At 43.6% G+C, this 20,321-nt stretch overlaps 1 protein-coding gene across 1 annotated transcript; it reads right to left on the minus strand.

Moving 5' to 3' along the window:
• Positions 1-2,344: 2,344 nt before the first annotated feature.
• Positions 2,345-18,259, minus strand: sack1c (scaffolding CK1 anchoring protein C). The gene is made up of 5 exons (XM_084929643.1): positions 17,183-18,259; positions 12,036-12,203; positions 11,187-11,311; positions 5,303-5,539; positions 2,345-5,056 (listed from the first exon to the last, which is right to left on the minus strand). The coding sequence occupies exons 1-5, from the start codon at positions 17,696-17,698 to the stop codon at positions 4,300-4,302; spliced, it is 1,803 nt and encodes a 600-aa protein (XP_084785769.1). The 5' UTR covers positions 17,699-18,259; the 3' UTR covers positions 2,345-4,299.
• Positions 18,260-20,321: the final 2,062 nt, after the last annotated feature.

Genomic DNA, 20,321 nt, shown 5'->3' on the forward strand with positions numbered 1-20,321 from the left:
TTCCTGCACACAAAGAGATATTTTAGTCTCTGTGTTTGTCTCGTGAATTATGGATTTGTGTTCCAGTTTAGGGACTTTTGGGAGAGATTTCTTGGATGATCCATTGTTCACATATCTCTGCAAGCTTTATTAACTTACATTGTTCGTGCTGCGTCCTGTGACCCAGAGCCCCGTCTGGACTTCCTGACAGGAAAACCTTCAGTGCTGAGGCCCAGTGGGAAACACCAAGCCTATGTTTGGACACAGATTTAAACATGGCTGCAACGTTCTCACTCCACTGACCTGCTACAGACCACAACCTGCTCCTGGTGTCACCCACTCATAGTTTGTAGTTACGACAGAAGGAGCATTCAAAAGCTGTCAATTTTTTAGGAATACTCGGAAAAATTTAATTTTTTGTTGTAGCGATGGTGCACAAAAAAGTCAATCTTTAGGGAGCTGAAGGTGAAGTCCTGTGGAAGTACAGGAACATCATTCCAACTCCATCGTCTGAGGACATTGTGAAGGTTTACTCTTTGTCTGCGCTCAAAGGGCTGCTGGAGAATATTTTTCATGACACCCTTCGCCACTCAAAGAACAGAGCATGGATAATAACAACGGGCGTGACACTGATTAAATCAGAAGTAACATGAACAGTATGAAAGGAGGAGTATGGGTGGAGGTATGGTTGACAAGCAGCTTGCAGAGGCAGCAGCAGGTATGCACCTGAAGCAGTTTATGCCTCGATCACACAGGCCTAGAGACCAGTCAGTGACACCATGGTAACCACTGGTTGCTAGGGAAATGTGTTTATTATTCAGCTGGTGAGTGGTTGCTGGAGGTTGCTGCACCAAATACCTTGTTGCAGTTACTTTGGTTGCCAGTGCCGATTGCCCGTAAATTGCATGGAAGACACCAACTTCAGCAACCTTCAGCAACCAGTTGGGCAATACACATATGAGCTCATCGGCTTAGCTGACGTGACTGGCAACATCCCTGCAACCCCGAAATGACTGATTCTTTGTGAAACATGACATCAGGAAGGAAGTAAAACGATGCTTTTCCAAGCACCCTCCAGGGCCTCACCATCACATTTGGACAAATAATCTTCAGGTCTGTGAAGGAAAGTTCAGACAATCAAGGGAAATTGAATTGATGCATATTTAGTCAAAATGTTTGTTCTTTAACCAACATTAGTTAATAAGTTGGCTGTCATTGCTCTTTAATCTGTGCAAATATGTCTTGCTCTGAATTAGGGCTGCCATGATTAGTCGACTAGTCACGATTACGTCGACTATCAAAATCGTCGACGACTGATTTAATAGTCGACACGTCGTTTGAAGCTTTGTAAGATCCCAAAAGACGCAGGAATTAGTAGGATTTAAGAGTGTAATAACGTACTGAAACAGAAGATGGCAGCACTGCATGTACAAGGATGCCAGCTGCCGTTAAACGCCGAAGAAGAAGAAACTGTGTCCCAGAATTCATAGCGCGGCCCTGCTCAGTTTCCAACAATGGCGGCAGCTAGTTAGTTTTAATGTTACTCTTATTATTCTTTCTAGGCCACAAAATAAACGTTTAACATATTTTCAGACGAGAATGTAGCTGTGTAAACCTCAAATATCTGCTCAGTTTATCAAGACACCACATATTTTCAAAAGCACTCCGACATTTTCAGAGACGTCTGTTACCCACTAGCTCGTTAGCTAGCCGGGGGCAAGGCTCACTAGAGCGTTTTCAAACCCACCGCCGTCTTTCGCTACTCAGGTTAAACATGATATATTAGTCACTTAGATAACTTAAAAATGTTATTGTTTGGCATTATTCAGTATTTTATTTGTTCCTGAGTAAATCGGTTTCGGCTGAGATTAAAGTTATAGTTTTTACACAGCTGAATAAACGTTAAGCAGACAGCTGATTATCAGAAGTGTGAAATGCTCGAGAATTTACTCCGGTGTCCTGTTATATGTTAGATATCAAGGAGCAGACGGCTGAGTTTATTAAACTCCACCGAAACAATCTGCAAACTTCATTAAAATTTAATAAACTATCATGTCTTTATTTTTAGTTAGCACATACTTTAAACACTTACAGCTGTAAGCTAATGATAGTTATATAAGAGCAGATGCTGCTGGTGCAATAAGCTGTATGTTTTACGTTCAATGGATGATGATCTGATTAGTCGACTAATCGCAAAAATAATCGGTGACTAGTCGACTATCAAAATAATCGTTTGTGGCAGCCCTACTCTGAATGCTGTTTCTCCTGTATTATAGTGATGTTTCCCCATCAAAACATTCTTAAATTAAATACAGGCAGGAATCATTTTACTCGGTTTTATGGAAAAACGAACACTGAACTCAACTTTACCTTCATGTTTTTATTAAATTTTGTTCATCTTACAAATTAAAAACAAATTAAACACACAAAATTAACTTCAAGTTCACATTCTCCAGTAAATAAACTGTAAAAATAAAGTCGAAGAGTGTTTTTCTTAACAATGACCCAACTTCATGTACTATATACAGTATAATGTACATTACATGGGAAAACATACAAATAAATCAAATGTCCAGCTGATTTGGGGCAAATAAAAACAGAAGGTGCCCACTGAATGAGCAGTAAACAAAAGACACACATCAGAACTATTGATCGGTATCAATCCTTATTGCTTAGAGTGATTTTACATCCTCATCTGCTGCTCCACTGAGGAGGAATCACTGCAGTGCAGAGTGATGAAGAGCATAATAATGAATCATTTATATACAAATCTACAAGTCTGCTGTAAAACTGTGCAGCGGGAGGAACGAGCCTCCGTTACGAGGAAAGCTGAGGAACGTAAATGTAGATTCTCGACACAGATCGTCTCATCCGACGTAAACAAAATGCCCTACGACCCTGCAGTTTAGTTTCTCCCCACTTTCCCAGAACATGACGAGCACCACGAAACATCCTGGCGTTGCTTCTACTATTCACAGCACAGATTGCTCCCTGTGCCGAACAACGAAAGTAAAACTGTGACCGAGACTAACCGAGGCTGCTGGAGACAGGCTGTCGCAAATGTGACTGCAAACCTTAAGGCAGGATGATCAAGGCACGTGTTGTCGTACTCCCAGGAGCAAAGGTTGCTAAACTTCACTTTACTGTTTGTGACTGGATGTGAGATTTCTGTCAGGCTGCGTATTTCCAGGTTTGGCTTGTTTTAATAAACTGTAGAGTTCAAATTGATTAATCATCATTATTTTGATTGAATGATTGTTTCACGTATAGTCACGATTAAACAATAATGATATGTTATCTTTAATCTTCTTAAAGATTCTCATTGTCATCGCTTTAACAGTGCAAACTGAATATTTTGAGAGATTTTAATTTTTACATCTGAACTTTTTTCCCATAATAAAAAATCTTATGTTTTACTTAGTGGTAGTATATGCCATGACTCGTTTACAGAGCAGAAACAGTCGACTGTCAGAACAAAAGTCTTTGTTTGGTGGGTGACTCACTGATCCCTTCATTTACTTAATGAGAACAAAAAGATGAAACAAAAAATAACCTCAGATTCAAACTTCTCCAATAAGAACTGTGGAAGTCGCATCACAACGTGAAACCCAACAACGTGATCGTATTAATCTGCAGAATTTCAGCAGTATTAGTATCAATGACCTTTTTTTAAACCATCACCATATTGAGAGCTACTACTGGACCCCAGGCTGCGATCCAGTCAGATAAACGTTAGTTTCCATCTGAATGTAGCATAAACGTTCACTAAATGCGAGAAAAATCTCTGGAGGAAACAATTCTTCAGCCCTGTTATTACAAATATTATTATATTCTTAAAAAAAGCACAATAACTGCAGAATCCTAAGTTTACCCAAAGAAAGAATTCAAACTGTTGCTCAGGAATGTCGCCGAGTATAAAAATGTAAAGAAATGCCCACATGAAAGCCTCTGGAGTGTTGAAGGCAAAAATTCACATTTCGATGGTTTTCACGTGTCAGCAAACAGTCAGTGGCTTATCTTTGAAACTTATTTCACCCATGAGAACATATTTATAGTTGAATCATGATGTGCAGATTTAGTAAAAGTGTGATTTGTTTGGTAAACTATGACCTCAAAAAAAGCCAAAAACCTCTCGTTTGATAAACGGGAAACTGCGCGGAGCCAAAATGGCTCCTCAAGAGTCTTAGTTTCCTGTAGGGCTGAGGTCTGAAGGCCAAACTTGAGCAATTTCCAAGATCTCAGAGTCTTTTCTGTATAATATAAGATACCAGAGGAATGTTCCGGAGTCACATTAACCTCTCTGATGGTTGGCCTTCCAGTCTAATTCGTGCCCTTGAGCTCAAAGCGGCTGTACACTTGCTTGGGCTTCATCTTATTGTATTGGTTCACCAGGTCCAGCTTGCTGTGGCCCAGCGTCATTCGTTTCTGGTCCTTCCGGCTTATTATACCGACCGGAGAAAGCGGCGGCGGTGGACTCTGCTGACTCTCCGGCTCAGTTGGAGAAAGGTCCGGTCCTCCCCAGGGTGAGCCGTGAGGAGACGGAGTCCTCCGGAAGTTGTAGGCGTCCCTGTCTTTAGAGTTGGATGACAGGAGGTAATCTGAAAGTTTGTTGAACATCCCGCTGGGGAGCCTTTGCTTAGGCGGCGGTTTGGTGTCATTGACTGGGGAGGGTATCGAGGAGGGGAAGAGATCTTGTTTGTGATCGTACAGCCCCAAACCCTGAAACTTGGTAGAGGTTCCACCAATATTTGCCCGCAAGACATCTGCTGTGTTGGGTTTGTTCCACTCGATACCCATCGCTTGACCGTAGGCCGGTGGCGGGCGATCGGGAATTGGGGCGAAATTGATTCCCCCGTTAGCAGAGCTTCGCCCTCCTGGTGTAGGGGTCTGTCCTCCCGATCGGTCGCTCAGTCCTCTTCTTTCAGGGCTCAGGTGGGAGCCAGCTGCAGCCTCCTTATCGTGACTTTGCGTGACCTTGTAGACCGTGTTTGAGGACATTCCAGGTGCAGCCTTCACACTGGAGATGCTGTTACTCGATTGGCTGCTAGAGTTTTCGGAGCACCCCCTGTCCCGCTGCCTGTGGAAGAAGAAAAGTTAAAAGTGGTACATTAAAGTTACAGATCAGGCTGTTGATTTCATAGAGAGATTATATATCCATCATGATGTCACCTAAATCAAGCTTTCAAAGAGTTTCTGCTGCAGCTGTCATTCACATAATTAACTCAGGAAAAAAGCTTCTCTTGGTGATGAAACTTGGAAAAAACGAAAACCTTGAAAGTAATCAGAATGAAAGCGTCTCCCCTTACAGCGAATACCTTCTTACCTTTCAGACAGTAGATCCAGCCCGTGGCCTGGGCTGAGCCCCAGAGCCAGGCCGGGGGCAATCATGGGAGGGTACGGTGGGTAGTACGGCATCCCGTCCTCCTCCGGGTTGTAGAAACAGTCGATGATCTGAGAGTCGGCGTACAAACAGCGAAACTCTCGGTCGAAGCTGTCGGCGATGCGTCCCGAGAAATGCATCACCATGTTGCTGTGCACCTGAGACGACAACCAGGTGAAACTGGAGAGAAGAGGTCAAAGGTTAGCGTCAGAGATCTGCCTCCTCTGTTTTTTGGATTTAAGCATACATAACAGAGTACAAGGTGTCAGATGGATGAGCTATTGAAACAGAACCAGAGGTCTGAGGGAGAGCATAACATTTTCTGGTGACACAGTCTTCCCCATAAACTTCCTTCACATCCGATGAATGAAAATCAGGTCGAGCGATCGGCATTTTGACCGGCAGCCATCGCAGAAGCACGAGAACAAAGGGACATAACTAGTCTTCCTCCGAGGGATCGAAAAATAGCAACCAAGCTGAAAAATCCAGATGTGCCTGAGAAGATGACCCCGAATGGAAGATCTGCCAAATGCAACTTAACTCAAGTTTTGGATTTTTTTCCTGAGACCTTTATGAACTTTTGGACTTGAACTATTTTACTGCTGATCTGGTAAGTGGCCTGTATTTGTATAGCGCTTTACTTAGTCCCTATGGACCCCAAAGTGCTTTACACTGCATTCAGTCATCCACACATCCACACACTGGTGATGGCAATCGCACTGACAGAGGCACTGACTGGTACTCAAAGGGAACTTACTATAAATGCATTAATGTGTGTTTAAGTAATAAGTATATAACAATAATTATTCAACTATATGTGTTTAAAGACAGAAAGACCAAAGTGAATTTTAGGTGCAGTCGCCTCTCTGCAGGTGCTGGACGGCAGCAGCTGAGATGGATTTGTCAAAGTTCTGATTTGAACCTCGCTCAGCAGCGGACGGCAGTATTTAGCAGTATTTGATGCATCAGTTATGTAAAAGATCAAATCAGACTCGGTGCAGCTGCCGATTACCAGGTGGCATTTCAAGTACAATGAGTTCACGCAGATAAAAATCAGAAAGTGAAAGCAGTTCTGGATAAGAGCCTGAATAGATCCAGGGACGAGGCTTGATGTTTGTCATGCGTGACAGGTTTTTCTGCCATCATGTGCATGAAATCTCAAAATTATGAAACACAAACTGAGGCTGAGACTCGGTACCTCTCAGCTGTGTCTGTGTAAATTATCTCCCTCCACCTCCAGCTGATAAACAGCCCTGCAGTGAGTGTTAACCATTTCCTGGATGATGATGAGTCAGTGCAATGACTCATCAGTTTATCAGCCAGCGAGAGGTGGACGCGAGGTGCACGAACACCGAAGGCGTCTAACTGAGCAGCACAGACACTTTACTGCTTTTATGTGCAGGCGAGACAAAGGTTCAGAGTTAGACGGCCACACAGACGTCTGAGTTTTAGCCACATTACAAAGTTTCTACAACTAAAAGATTAAGATGTTCTACACCTTTTCATTAACAAGTCACAAAATGTACCAGCTGTTTACAGATACACAAAGCAGGGTGAGTGGGTGGATGGATGGTGCGTTAGCCGAGCACCAGCACACCCTCATCAACACCAACCATCATGATACATGTTTGTTTAAACAAGCTTTAAACAGCATATTGTTTAACAATAATACTCATGTTAGAGTCAGCATTACTAACATACACTCTGACCTGTCTGAGCTGCTAACAGCAGGGGCCTTTGTTTTGTTGTTGCATCATGTTAGCCATTTAGCTAATCGCATATTTGCTACTTTAGCCAAACTAGCATTCGTGCACATTTAAACCCTGCACAAGGAGTCGTTTTCAAGGACACCTCGTACTTCTACAGATACAAGTTAATGACACAGAGTCTGCATCTGTTTCATCTCCATAAACAGAACCTGTAATACATTACTAGACTTTGTATTGTGTATTTAAATGACAGCAGAGTGTTTTGGTTGAAGAACAAAGTGCCAGCTAATTTTGTCCCTATAATATCTGATCTCAGGCCAGTTGGCAGATTTGATTCCGATTTGCACAAATGTGAACCGGACAGCATCTCAATGATATCAGAGCAGATGTAATTCATAGTTTAACTGATTCACTGGCATGTTCAAAGCAACACAAAGAACTTTAATACTCATGGAAGCTTAAAATGAAATTTACAGATTTACGAAACCGATTCTTTTCTGATTGTAATCAAGTCATTACAGACTTGACTGTGTGAGAACAAAGCAAGACAACCTCAGAGGAACCTGCAGGGCGGCGTTCCTCAGCACTAAACCACTCAGTGCTCAGCTATGTTTGATATGATTCATCTGAATTCCTGATTAGTTCTGGAGAAGAACAGCTCAGAGCACACTTTCATTATCTGAACACCCGATACACATAAATGGTAATTTTACTGTCTTCCGGTTCAGATCATTAAAGTTGTGGTATAATTAACAAACAAGTCATAGAACTGTAAATGAGATTGCGTTAGGATGCTCAGCCGTTTAAGATGAACTGTTTATAGTTACCTGCTGCTTCCTGGAGCACTTAAAGCCTTTGTGACAGTGCACCTGTTAGCTGTTCAGGTGATAAATGTCTATAACTGAAAGCACTCAGCCTGAACGTGCTTCACAGGACTTTACCCCCATTTATAGCTTCATAAACAAATACTACTTCTGAGGACCATAAAGTAGACTGGAGCTAGTGTGTTCCTGTTGTCTGATTCGATGTTGTTGGTTGGTGTACTATAACTTCTGCAGTGAGATCAAACAAATAACCACGTCTTCTCCGGCTCTATAAGCCATTTATAAATATTATTTGAGTTTATAACAGTGTTTAATGAGTCGTTGGGGCATGATTATGGGAAGCTGGTGTCTCTTTGGTGATTGGTTGATTGGCCGTTGTTGGGTGGTTGCCTCTGAGATTGTTGTGTTGGGGTCTTTTTGGTAATATTTGCATAGTTTTTTTGCTGGTTGCTGTGGATCTCTATTGTGTTGCTCTTTACTGGTTGCCTTACTTGCCCTTTGAAATATACTGGTTTCTGTTGATGCTTAGGACATCACATTCTCGTTTTAGCTTTAAACTATTTACTGCAAATGTTATATATTCTTTGAGATTAGCAGATTCAGATATTCTCTGCATAACATCCGGTAATCTGTGTTGATATTTGGTTCTCAAACAAGCTAATCAGTTTTACAGCTACGGGCTCGGCGCTTCCCAGGAATCAAGTTACTTTTATTTGATTCAATGTTGAAGTGATAAAGTTTGTAGTAGGTGTAGCAGAGGGGGTGAGGTGTGCTGTTTGATACTGCGTCTGACCTCATCCTTCATTCCACAATCAGCAATGGAATTAGAAGCCTGTCAGCCTGCGGGACTCCGCCCTCTTACCTGCCACACACCTGAAGCAACACTTAATCCTCCCAAAACAACACTGTGTGTTGCAAAATTAGAGTTACTTTGTATGTAAAAGACAAAACAGAATCAATTTAACGAAACAAGAAGCAGAGCAGGGCAGAGATGAAAACATAGAGAAGGAGACGAGTGTGCGAGTGAATGAATGAAGGCGACACACCTGAAACAGGTGACTAAGGTTAAAGAACGAGTATGAAAATATTTCCACTCAAGTATGTTTTGCAAACTATGAATGTTGAGCTGACTACGTAGAAATCTACAGGAAAATGGAGTACAGTGTTCAGAAAGGATCAATCCCAACTCCCAGCCTAACAGGAAAACTGCGTCCGAGTTCCCGACTTCGTCCTTTAGACAGCGTGTTTCCCCAGACTTCACTGTGGCGCTGCCTTTAATGCAGGGAACAAAGACCTTAAAGCTCAGCCCAGATAATAAGAGAGGCTTTAAGGTGACTGCAGTGTGTGCCATGACGTATACATACCTGTGTACAGGAACTATGACCTAAACAACGAGTCCAAAAAAAGCCTTAACTAGCTCCGTACAATCAGCAGCTGTCTGCAAAGTTGACTCAATATAAATTTGTCCCAGTTGACCGAGAGACACACGGCGAGCCTTATGACTGAGTTTTACGAGCACCGTGCAGCTGCGTGACACAAAGTCGTTAAAATCACCAGAATTTTACAGCACAAACTGTCCACCAGCTTCATGGCTATATTACAGCAACACACACACACACACACACACACACACACACACACACACACACACACACACACACACACACACACACACACACACTTTGAAGCACATTACAGGGGCTTGTAGTCTTTTCCTTGAGACTTAAACAGTCCGAGTCGTCTACAAGAATTTAACCATTTAAATTTTGAGGAGTGTTTAATCCCTTTAAGGAAGACGAGTCCCGAGATTTACAGACTCGGTGCAACATGAATAAAACAAAAACAGCTAAAAAAAAAACCCATGGTGCTCCGTCTGAGCTGTGGATGAGTAAGCGACAGCAGAATTCACACTAAATTCCTGCTTTGAAACTTTCCAAACACATTTTAAGCCCTTTTTCAAGATGAAATACTAAATTCTGCTGCTGGAGCTGCTCACGCCTCAGTGCTGCTGTAGTCATCTATGTTTCAAACCCCACTAAGAGTCAGGTCCTTAATTATATATATATATATATATATATATATATATAGTCCAAATAAAAATCCCAAATAAAGCCCTGCGAGTAATTATAACTGACAGGTAAATGAAATAAGCAGCTTATATCAGGCTCATCTGCAGGGCTACAGTTTTATTCTAGCACTCCAGGTTGTTGCTATCAAGGCTGACGAGCGCACGGCCGTTTGTGAGCGTGCGTGGAGAGACGATGCGCTCATCAAACATTTGCATCTCCTAAATGGTCCTGTCTCTTTGTGAGTGGTTATAGGGCTGGCCAGGCTTGTACCATTTCAGGCCTGTGTGGGGTGGCCCTGCTCCTATGGACGGTAGGCCTGACTGATGAAAAGCATCACAATCTAGTAAATAATGATCTTTTTCAGCAGTTTAAAAAAAGAAGCATCAATGAGGTCTCTGCTGGTGCCTGCAGCTCTCATCCTTACCCACCTGCTGAGTGTGTAGATGTAATTACAGGTATTACTCAGGTATTCCCACAGCAGCTCGTGGCCTACAGTTGCTCAGCTGCACAACGCGAGCTTTGTCACGCTGCTTATCCGATCAGACAAACCCATCACGCCGTCCGAGCTCCGCCAGCTTCCTGCTGTAATCTGCTGCTGGATGCAAAGTCGGTGCGAGGCTGCTAAAAGGAGAACGGCCCGCTCAGCTCAGCTGACATTAGACACGTTTTTATGTTTGCATTTTATTCCTGCTGCAGTTTTTACCTTTTTACTACAGCCAAGTAAAAGCAAAGCAACATTAGACGGGTATAAGACCATCGCAGCTGCCGCGGTGCTGCCATTTGCCTTTTCTTTAGTTCAGTAAGACGTCCAAACTGCTGCTTCTCTCCGAGCCTAAGAATGACCGACCGTTTTATCCCCCTGTCCCTCAGTCGCATACAGTGAAGATAAAAGATGGACGCGGCTACAGTGACATCACACACGGGTTAGTTAAGTCTTGGAACCCTGAGCCGAGCGTTTCAGCTTTAACTTCACTTCTTCTAAGGAAAGTGCCGCAGTGCCACATGTTACAGAGAATATCCTTAAAGCAGCTTGATGCACTGACTGTGTACGCTCAAAGAAACCAGACTGAGGAACAGGAAATATGTCAACTGCAGGAGGAAGACGATCTTCATTCGAAGAGCAAGATTTGTATTTGGTTCATCTTTTAAAGACTGTGAGTGAGTGTGTGAGTGTGTGTGTGTTTTTGTGTGTGTGTTTTTGTGTGTGTGTGTGCATGTTCCTCACCTGTAGGATCCGGCGATGACCTCGTCACAGTCGATGATCATGAACTTCTCCAGGACTTGTCCGGTGAATTTTTTGCCGCTCTTGGTGCAGTACGTGTCGCCACAAACGCTGCGAACACGCATGTTCTGCACACACACACACACACACACACACACACACACACACACACACAAGGAAGATGAAATTATAAACAGCAATTTCATGGATCCAGAAACAATAAGCTCTTGTTCTTGTAAAGACCATAAAACTTTTAATTTGACCTGAAATCTCGTTTCTCAAACATGGAAAAAGTTTTGACTCTTTACAGACGAACCAGCAGAACAAGCAAGAACATCGACTTCATCACATCTGACCGACAGAGTCGTCACTTTGAGATGTAGGAAATTTTACGTCTTTTTTTCACTATTCACTTTCAATGATAAATACATTAACTGGCAAAAAGCAGATGAATACTTCCAGCTTTAAATGGGACTTCTTACAGGTTCCAGTCTCATTGTTATTCTCTTTAAGACTCTAATGTCGGCCTTTGGTGTGCCCCATCTTTGAAATAAGCTGTTCTGGCTCCGCCTCCTTTAAAACAGCTTTATTCTAACTGGTTGCTACAAATAAATGGGAGGTTTCTACAGTAGGTGGGCGGGGCTTCTCAGCTGTGCCTGAAATGACCATATTTGGGATGTCTTCTTTCTATGACATCCTGCAGAGTCAGGAATGGAAAAAACTGCGAGGCCCGAGCTCTGGGGATTACGTGCAGTGAATGCATTTTCTCCTGTTTAATATGAGCGTCTGAGGGCGTCGCTCATGTTTGCCCCTCGCGGCCCTGCAGTCAGTGCTGCTGTGTGCTGTACTTACACTGAGGTGAGAGTTCTTAATATCCAGCGCGGAGCACATGTCTGTGAAGTGTCCGAGGTTCTTCTCGTCCAGCAGGATGTAGACGGGGACTCTGCGCTTGTTGGACGCCTCCATGAGGTCGCAGAGCAGGTCCACGTCCGTGAACACGTCCATCACCACGGCGATCACCTGCAGGAAAGCCAGACGTTAGCACAAAGTGTTTAGTGGACATTTCACGAGCCTCTTTATGAATCTGCGAGGGTCACCCTGACCCTCACCGCTCAGGACCAAAGGTGTTTCAGAAGCTGCTGACTGAACTTTGTTCTTGTTCCTGTGATCTGAGTTTCCACGCACAGAGCAGGTTTACGGTTATTTTCTCTCAGGTTTAAGATTTCACTGTCTCTTCTTTCTTGGCCAAACAGACACGTTTGATTCATGAAAACTCTCCCGTCGTCTCTGATCCATAAAGCCGACCTTTGTTCAGCTCGGCCTCTCAGTCACTGAGCTGTCTTTACTGACTCTGGATGTTGTATAAGTGAGAAACTCCAGAATATAGGCCAAACTGTGAGGGTTTAATAGGTTAGAAACTGGAGCAAAGTGAAGAAATTATCAGAAAACAATTAACTGACGCACTGCAGCTTCATCAGTCAGTTAAACTTGAAATAAAGCCTGAATTCTCTCTCGGGGACGTCCCTGCTCCGGTCACAGACTGCAATGACCTTCGTTTTCGGTGCTTCTCCTCCGAGTAAAATCCTGGATCCAGATCTTTCCTGTCGTGTATTTTTCAGCTTAAAATTCTGAAATTCAGCTTGTGGATGAAACCCGAGATAAACCCGACTGAAACGCAGACGTGTAGATCTGTTTAAAAGTCAGCTTCTGTTTGTGATGTGTACCAGTGGATTACTGGGGTCTTAAAGAAAACATGACTGATTTTTTATTGTTTCTAAGCAGATTTGAGGTCATTTGTTTAAGTTTTTAAGTCTGTTACACTCCATGACCTGTAATTTAACTGCCTCATGCTGCTTTTTGTTTTTCATGTCATTTATCTCCTAAAAGTTTCAAAGACGTCAGAGGTCAGCATATGTTCAAGTTATCCATGTGATACAAGCCTGCACTCTGCACACACTCTGGGAGGGGATATCCCTAATATGGTCATGTCAGGTACCGAAGCCCCGCCCTCCTGCTGTTCAGATCTTCGAGGGGCAGCCAATCAGACTGAAGTTGACTGAAACAGCTCGTTTCAGGTCGGGTCATGCAAAGCTACACCTGACCTTAGTTTGTAGGTTTAGCCCGAGATCCTCAGGCACAGGTTTTAATCTGTTCCTCAGGCTAAAACTGGAGGTCAAAGGTCATTCACAGTTACAACCCTCAATGCTATATCTGAGGAAATCAGGTCAGCTGAGTCAGTGACCTGTGAGAGACGCTAAAGGTGAGCGGGGTTAACATTTTCACTCGTGGGCCATCATCATGAAATTTCTCTGCTGATTACTCACGTTAGAATTATTTCTTTATGCAGTCCAAGTCTCTCTGAAGTCAACAGGGACAAACTACTGTTTGTGTTACTGCTTTGAGCCCACTGGTGGTGTTTCATTGACTGCTGTTTGAGCAAAACCAAACACTGTCGGGGGGCTCTGGGTATCTGATGCACATCTTCATAATTTTCTGACATTTTCTGATCTAAACAATAAAAAAAATTCCATTTAAATGCAGGAAGTAAAAAGCGTTCTTGGAAAAACTGAATTTCTCAGAAGAGCACTTTTATTAAAACAACGTGCAGATTTATGACCTATGAAAAGATAATTGCAGCTTCAGAGTCTCCACAGCTGGATTAACCTGTTCTGTGTCCCCGGGGTAAAGCCGTGCTGCAGAGGCCTGCTGATGGTGTTAAAGTGGGAGGAGCTAAAACAGCTCGTTTCAGGCTGTGGATGAACTCAGGGGCTGCACAAAGGCCCAGACTAAGATACATGAGGCTTATTTCATACTGAGAATCATGCAAAGCTGCTGTAACAGAGCCCAAGGATGAAAATCTGCAGCAGGATGGGTTTGCATTAAGGCTGCGCCGTGACATTTTCATTTTTTAGCTATTTAATTTTTATTTTTTTTTAAATTAATGAATCCTTTAAAGTAAATGAATAAAAATAATATCTCACATCTTCAGATATCTTTAAAATCCAAGACATTTGATTTATTTTATTTTATGTGAGACAAAGAAAAGCTCCAGATCTTGTCAGAAGGTGCAATAATCACAAAAACCTGCCAATAATCCTATTTGTATCAGCTGATCAACTAATCAATAATTCATATAACTCCCAGTTTGAGTTAGATTGTATCTGAAGAATTCACTGTAAGCTTATGTAATAGTATTATCATACCTTAAGTTTTGCAATATTATGATATTTTGTTTGTAAGGTGATGTAATGAGATTACAATGTTTGACTGGTAGTAAATCGTTAGTAAAACTGGTAATGACTTTTATCTGACCCAGCTGAACACATGCATCTGCCTTTAATGAGCTGCTGTCATTGAAACAGAGGGACTCCGGGGGTCTGGGCCCCGGGGCCGCTGCACACTCTGCTTTAACTTAAATTAATAATGAAGACTGCTGCGCTGCTCACCTGCAGGCCGGATGCTGCAGGATGGTTTTGCTCTGAGCCAGGCCTGCGTCCTGATTCATTTTATCTGTCACTAAATTAAGGAGGTCAAAGTTCAGTTACTGTCCTAATATGCTGAAATGAAGCGAAAAGAGCCGTTGGAGGAACAAACGTGCAGCTCTGAGAGCAGCTGTTTGTCTGCTGCATCAACCAACTGACGAAATGCATCCAGAGTGTCATTTGATCTGAAACCTGCTGAGTCGGCACAGACGTGTGGGAAAGAGGTCGGCGTCTGCGTCTGAGAGAAAACAGCTTCTCCAGCACGAACGCACAGACTGGTCAGGTTCATGTAAAAAACGCCTCACATTAAACACGTCTATTTATACACACAGGAGGAGGAAGTGACTCACACGCAGCGCGTGCCCGACTGTCTGCCAACAAACCTACGGAGCTTCTCATTTGACTGTTACGTGATCGCTGATCGGGAGACGACGTGCAAAACGCTCTGAATGTAAAGTTACAGAAAGTCAGAGAAGCGGCGAAAAACTTGGTTTCAGGGTCTTTCATCTGTCGCCTCGTGGTTGTTTTTGTGGAGGTCACGAATACAGCAAAGAGGTCGGGGGCGCCGGGGGGGTCAGCGGGTGCCGTGCGGGGTCAGAGTCTCTGTTTAAAAAGAAGCTTTACACTAACTCTGACATAAACGAAGAAATACCAACGAACAGATGCCAAAACTAAGCGATGGAAACCTGCTACCACACACACACACACACACACACACACACACACACACACACACACACACACACACACACACACACACACACACACACACACACACACACCATCTGCAAAGAGACAAGAGAAACAAAAAAGGAGAAAAAGGCTGCAGCGTCAGTAATGCAAGATTATAAAAGCTACATAATGAATAAAAAACAGCTACTCGACAAGGAAAAGTGCTGCAGACCAACACAACAGATCAAGAGTAACACAAACCTGTCTCACATGCCTCAAACACAAAAGGCGACTTTAAAAGAGACGCAAAGTCAGCGAGAACAAAATAAATGATGCAAATGTTAAACAGACACAAAAGATGGAAACTACACCGCAGTGTGTGTGTGTGTGTGTGTGTGTGTGTGTGTGTGTGTGTGTGTGAGCTCGGGGGTTTGTTCCTAAACAGCGGGCAGTGTGACAGCCAGCCCTCTGCTCCCTGGACCTCGAGCTCACAAGCTGATAAGAAGAGATCAAAGATGGCGGGAGGTGGCAGGAGGTGGCGGGCTCCGGCCTGCTCGCGCTGTTTGTAAGCAAGCCGGGTGAAAAATGCTCCAGGGACGGATCCACGCAGTGAGCTGCACCTCTGTTACTCCAAATGAAGACTTTGTCCTGGTTTCGAGCCTCCACACTCGTGCGTCATCATTAAAAGGACAAAAATGGACAAAAGTGCAAATATTTTTTCTATTTCTCGACTTCAGCTGCCAAACGACATGTCAACAGCAGTGTTTCAGCCTCAGTGTTATTGCCGTGTTGAGCAGCGACTGTAACGTTTGATCTAATCTCAGCTTCAAGAGGAAATTCAGCCTGACTTTAGTCAGTTATAATAATTTCCCTTTGTTCATTTGACTGTATTCAGGCTTCATTTCCTTCTTTGTTATCTACTCTTTAAAGCCGTTTCACCGGTCGCATTATTGGCACGTAGCACTTGTGTTGACTCCGTATGTGCGCAGCACTTAAAGCTGCTCTAATCAGCCTGAAACGTGCAGCACAGCTCAGGCTTACAGACAGCGCTACACTGGGAGGAATAATGGGCAGAATATGTCTTTGAGCGCAGAGCTGCTCCACACACAGAGTGAGGTCAGTGATCCCAGCTGCTGACAGACGACTGTGTTTACACAGTGCGCCACAAACTGGTCTAACATGCAGAGAGCGACATGCTTTGGATCACACTAAATATTTAGCTGCAGTAACTCAGTTGTAAAAAAATCATTTTGCACATAGTTTACACTTGAATATGTTTCCAACTCTCCACATCTGAAGCTTTTATTTTGTCCTGTCTGATAACAAAATGTTTTCACAGGTTTGAGGTGGACGCAAAGTGACTGCTGAGAACTTGGTTGGACTTTATTTATAAGAAGCTTTTTCACAGTGTGTTATGAACCCCAACGAGAAAGCTGCTGCTTTGTTTCTGTGACTTATGTCAAAGGTCACCGGGATAAACTCTCCTGGTCCAGCTGCAGCTTTCAGTCTGTAAAATGCAGATTTTGAGACTAAATCATTTCCAGCTTTTCTCTAAAGAATAAGAATAAATAATCGGAGTTTACAGATGTGTGACTGAGGAGAACTGGAAGCTGGACTGTGGGAGACTATAAGAGCACAAATATTCAGACCACTGTGAGAACAAAGCACACACTCATCAATAATACAGTCTGAGCTTTGACCTCTGCTCTGACTGACCGATCAGCTGCTGGCTGCTTTCAGGAATAATCGACTAATCGATGAAAAGCGGCCTCCTGTTTCAGGCTGTTTAATAAAAGATCGCAGACACAGATGATTCTGTTTCCGGTCCCCTCAGAGCCCTCTTACCTTCTTGGCCTTGTTGATCAGGGACCTGATGAGGTCTTTGATGTTGTGGCTTTTGTCTCTCTGGAAGTAGATCTGAGTCTCCGACGGTCCGTATCTCGTCGGTGTGTCCGGCCAGCCGAGCTCCAGCATCGGCGGCTCCTCGTCGGACATCATGGGGAAGTAAGTTCCAGAAGTTAGCTCGGACACGGCGTCCCCGTCCCCGAAGTCCCGGTCCCCGGGCCCTACGCCGTTGTTGTCGGAGCCGCCGCACGTCTTGCTGGCCGCATGCTGCGTGATGTAGTGGATCTCCAGCGGGGAGAGGAAGTTCACCTCCCGCTCCTCGGTCAGCACCTTGCGGTACTCCTTCTCCCCGTGCTCCAGCAGTGCGTCCGTAGCCAGCCGGGCCGCCTCGTTGTGGCTCAGCTCCAGCGTGGAGCCCTGCCGCCACGGGTTCTTCACCTCCTCCAGGCGGGTGGCGAGCTTGCCCAGCGGCTTCCTGCCGTTAGAGGCCGGCCTCAGGCCCTCGGAGCTGATCATGGTGCTGCTGCGGTCAGCAGGTGCGGGATTAAGCGGGTACACCGGGTCTCTGACCCCCCCCTCCCCCGGGGTTTGAATAGAGAAATAAGGTGCGCGGGGAGGTCGGGGCAGGAACTACCTGCTGCTCTGCTCCGGGAACATTGAAGAAAATCCCAAAGTGCGGATTATGTGAGACCACAGCGGGCAGTAATCCGCCCCGGCAGGAGGCTGCAGCCCTCCGCTTAATCACTCACAGAGTCCTGGGAGTTAAAGGCGCAGTTCAGTCCTTCTCTGAACAGTCCGAGCCCGCAGCAGCTGCTGTCTGCTGCGCCCTGACGCTCCTAATGGTCCCCCCTTCTCTGGTTCCCGGTGCGCTGAGCAGGATGTGAAGTCCCAAGAGCCTCTTCAGCGCAACGGCCGCCTCCTCTCCCTCAGCCCGTGTGTGTCCGTGTGTGTGTGAGAGAGAGACAAAGTGTGTGTGTGTCAGTGTCAGGTGTGCAGCTTCTGTTCACCTGGCTCTACCTGTCCCGTCCCCGATCTCGGACGTGGACAAGCACCTCCCATCATTCCCGTTGTCAAGCCAACCGACTCACAATAGGTAACCCACCCCTTTGAGAGGACTTTCAAAATAAAGCTCCAAGAGAAAGCGGGAGAGAGAGAGAGAGAGCTGCAAATAAGTAGTTTAGTTTAGTAGTAAATTAACAAAACAGTAATATATACGTGTGAAAGGGATTACACTGAAACACAGCTACAACAAACATTTGAAAATAAATGTTAAAATAAAAAGATGTGATATAAATTGACATACAGACCAAAGCAATAATGAAAAAAACTTTTTCTCATTGATATCATCTTAAATGTATGAATATAATGGTACAGAGCTACATATATGATGTATATGGGAAAAATCTGTTATAACAGATAACCGCAATAAATGATAGAAAACCTAAAAGTGATTGATATAAAAGACAAATGAGGAAAAAAGTCTAAAAAGATTCACATGAGCTAAAATTTATGGATAAAAGTAACATTAAAAAGTGATATATATGTCTTACAGTGGACATAAATCTTCAGAAATAAAGCTAAAAGTCATATAAAAAGTGAAATGCTATTTGATATAAAAGTTGAAACACATATTTAAACAGTTGGAATAATGCTTGGATGGTTGGTTCTCAGTTTCAATCCACATTGAATTCACTTTGAACGCTCATATATTGCGTTTCTGTGCTTTTATTTTGAAGGGGACATTTCCCTCATAGTGTATCTCCCTGATAACCGCGCTAATTTTGTCCCTGTGATGTGGCTTTAGCTTCTTTTTGTTAGCAGGAGTTTAAATAAAGTTTCCCAGCAGCCAGTTGATTTCCTTCACAGTGGAAAGCTTCATCCTCTGGTGTGGGAAGTGCACACCTCTTAGAGGAAATATTGTTTTCTCTCAGTCTCAAGTCAACTGATGTGTGAAATGGAAAACGCTCCCCTGAGACTCCAGCCCAGGTAGCTGCTGCATGAAAGCTGAAACTCCAATTCACCTGAAAGCTCACACAGGTCCCTGCAGACTTTTGAGTGCACAATAAACATCACATGTGATGATTTGCGGGAGGGCATCGATCTGATTATGTGTACTTTACAGCAGGATGCATGCACAAACTGATAGGATGAAAGCCTCAAGTACCCAAAGCTGCAGTTCCTCTGATGTCCAGCAGAGGCTCCAGCAGTGAGTCAGTCCACATGTTAAACATTTACAGCAGAAATAAACATGTCTACAGCCAGATGCACAAACAGTTTGGGCTCTGCAGATAAGCCCCCCTTCAAAACAACAGTTTTTATAAGTGTTATAAAGGGGCGTGGCCTCTTTAACTGACAGGTGGCCTTAGCTGCTAGCTGCGTGCTAGGTTTCAGCTCAGCTAACTGGAGTCCCTGAACCCCACCTGTGGATTGTGTTTGTCCTTTTAGAAGCAGTTATTTCGAAGCCTCTTTCTATTTAATTTCAGTCATAACAAAAAATTTTTGAGGACATTTCTGTCATTTTGTGGAGATTTTGTTATTAATTGTGCAGCTGCTCTGTTTCTGTGGGTGTTGCAAGGAACTAATCCTTATTTTAAATGACTCTTCTTTTCCCTGTGATTTGGTTATAAAGTTTTAAGATTTTATTTAACCCTTTGAAGTCATTTTGGTTTTTAAGCACAATCATTCCTGTGATTTCATTTCCCATTACAAACATTTTTAAGTTGTTAAAAACAAATAGAAAATGTGTTGTGTGGAGAAAGATTGACAGATGTAACAAAAGAAACAAAAGGTTGAGAACAAGGAAATGATTTCTCTAGAAGGTCACGGTCCTACCAGAGAACTGAGCAGCAGTCTTTGGGTATCGTGTTACTTTTGAAAAATTCATCAGAAATTAAAGCGAATTACCTGCAGGAAAGGAGGCAGGAAAGGAGGCAGAAAAGGAGACGTCATTTTATTCATTCTGACAGGCTACGTCCATCTTTTGACTACAGTTTGTGATTATAAACACACCTGGTACCCAGGTAACTGCGTCCTCACATCCCTTATAGGAGCTTTGTTTCTTAACAAAGGCACAATCATGTTTGAACATGTGAAGATGGCATCTATATGTTATCTGATGTGATTTTTCATGATTTCACTG

The sequence above is a fragment of the Perissodus microlepis genome, chromosome 5 (genome assembly GCF_051167445.1).
Source record: "Perissodus microlepis isolate ML-2025 ecotype Zambia chromosome 5, ASM5116744v1, whole genome shotgun sequence".
Taxonomy (NCBI): Eukaryota; Metazoa; Chordata; class Actinopteri; order Cichliformes; family Cichlidae; genus Perissodus; species Perissodus microlepis.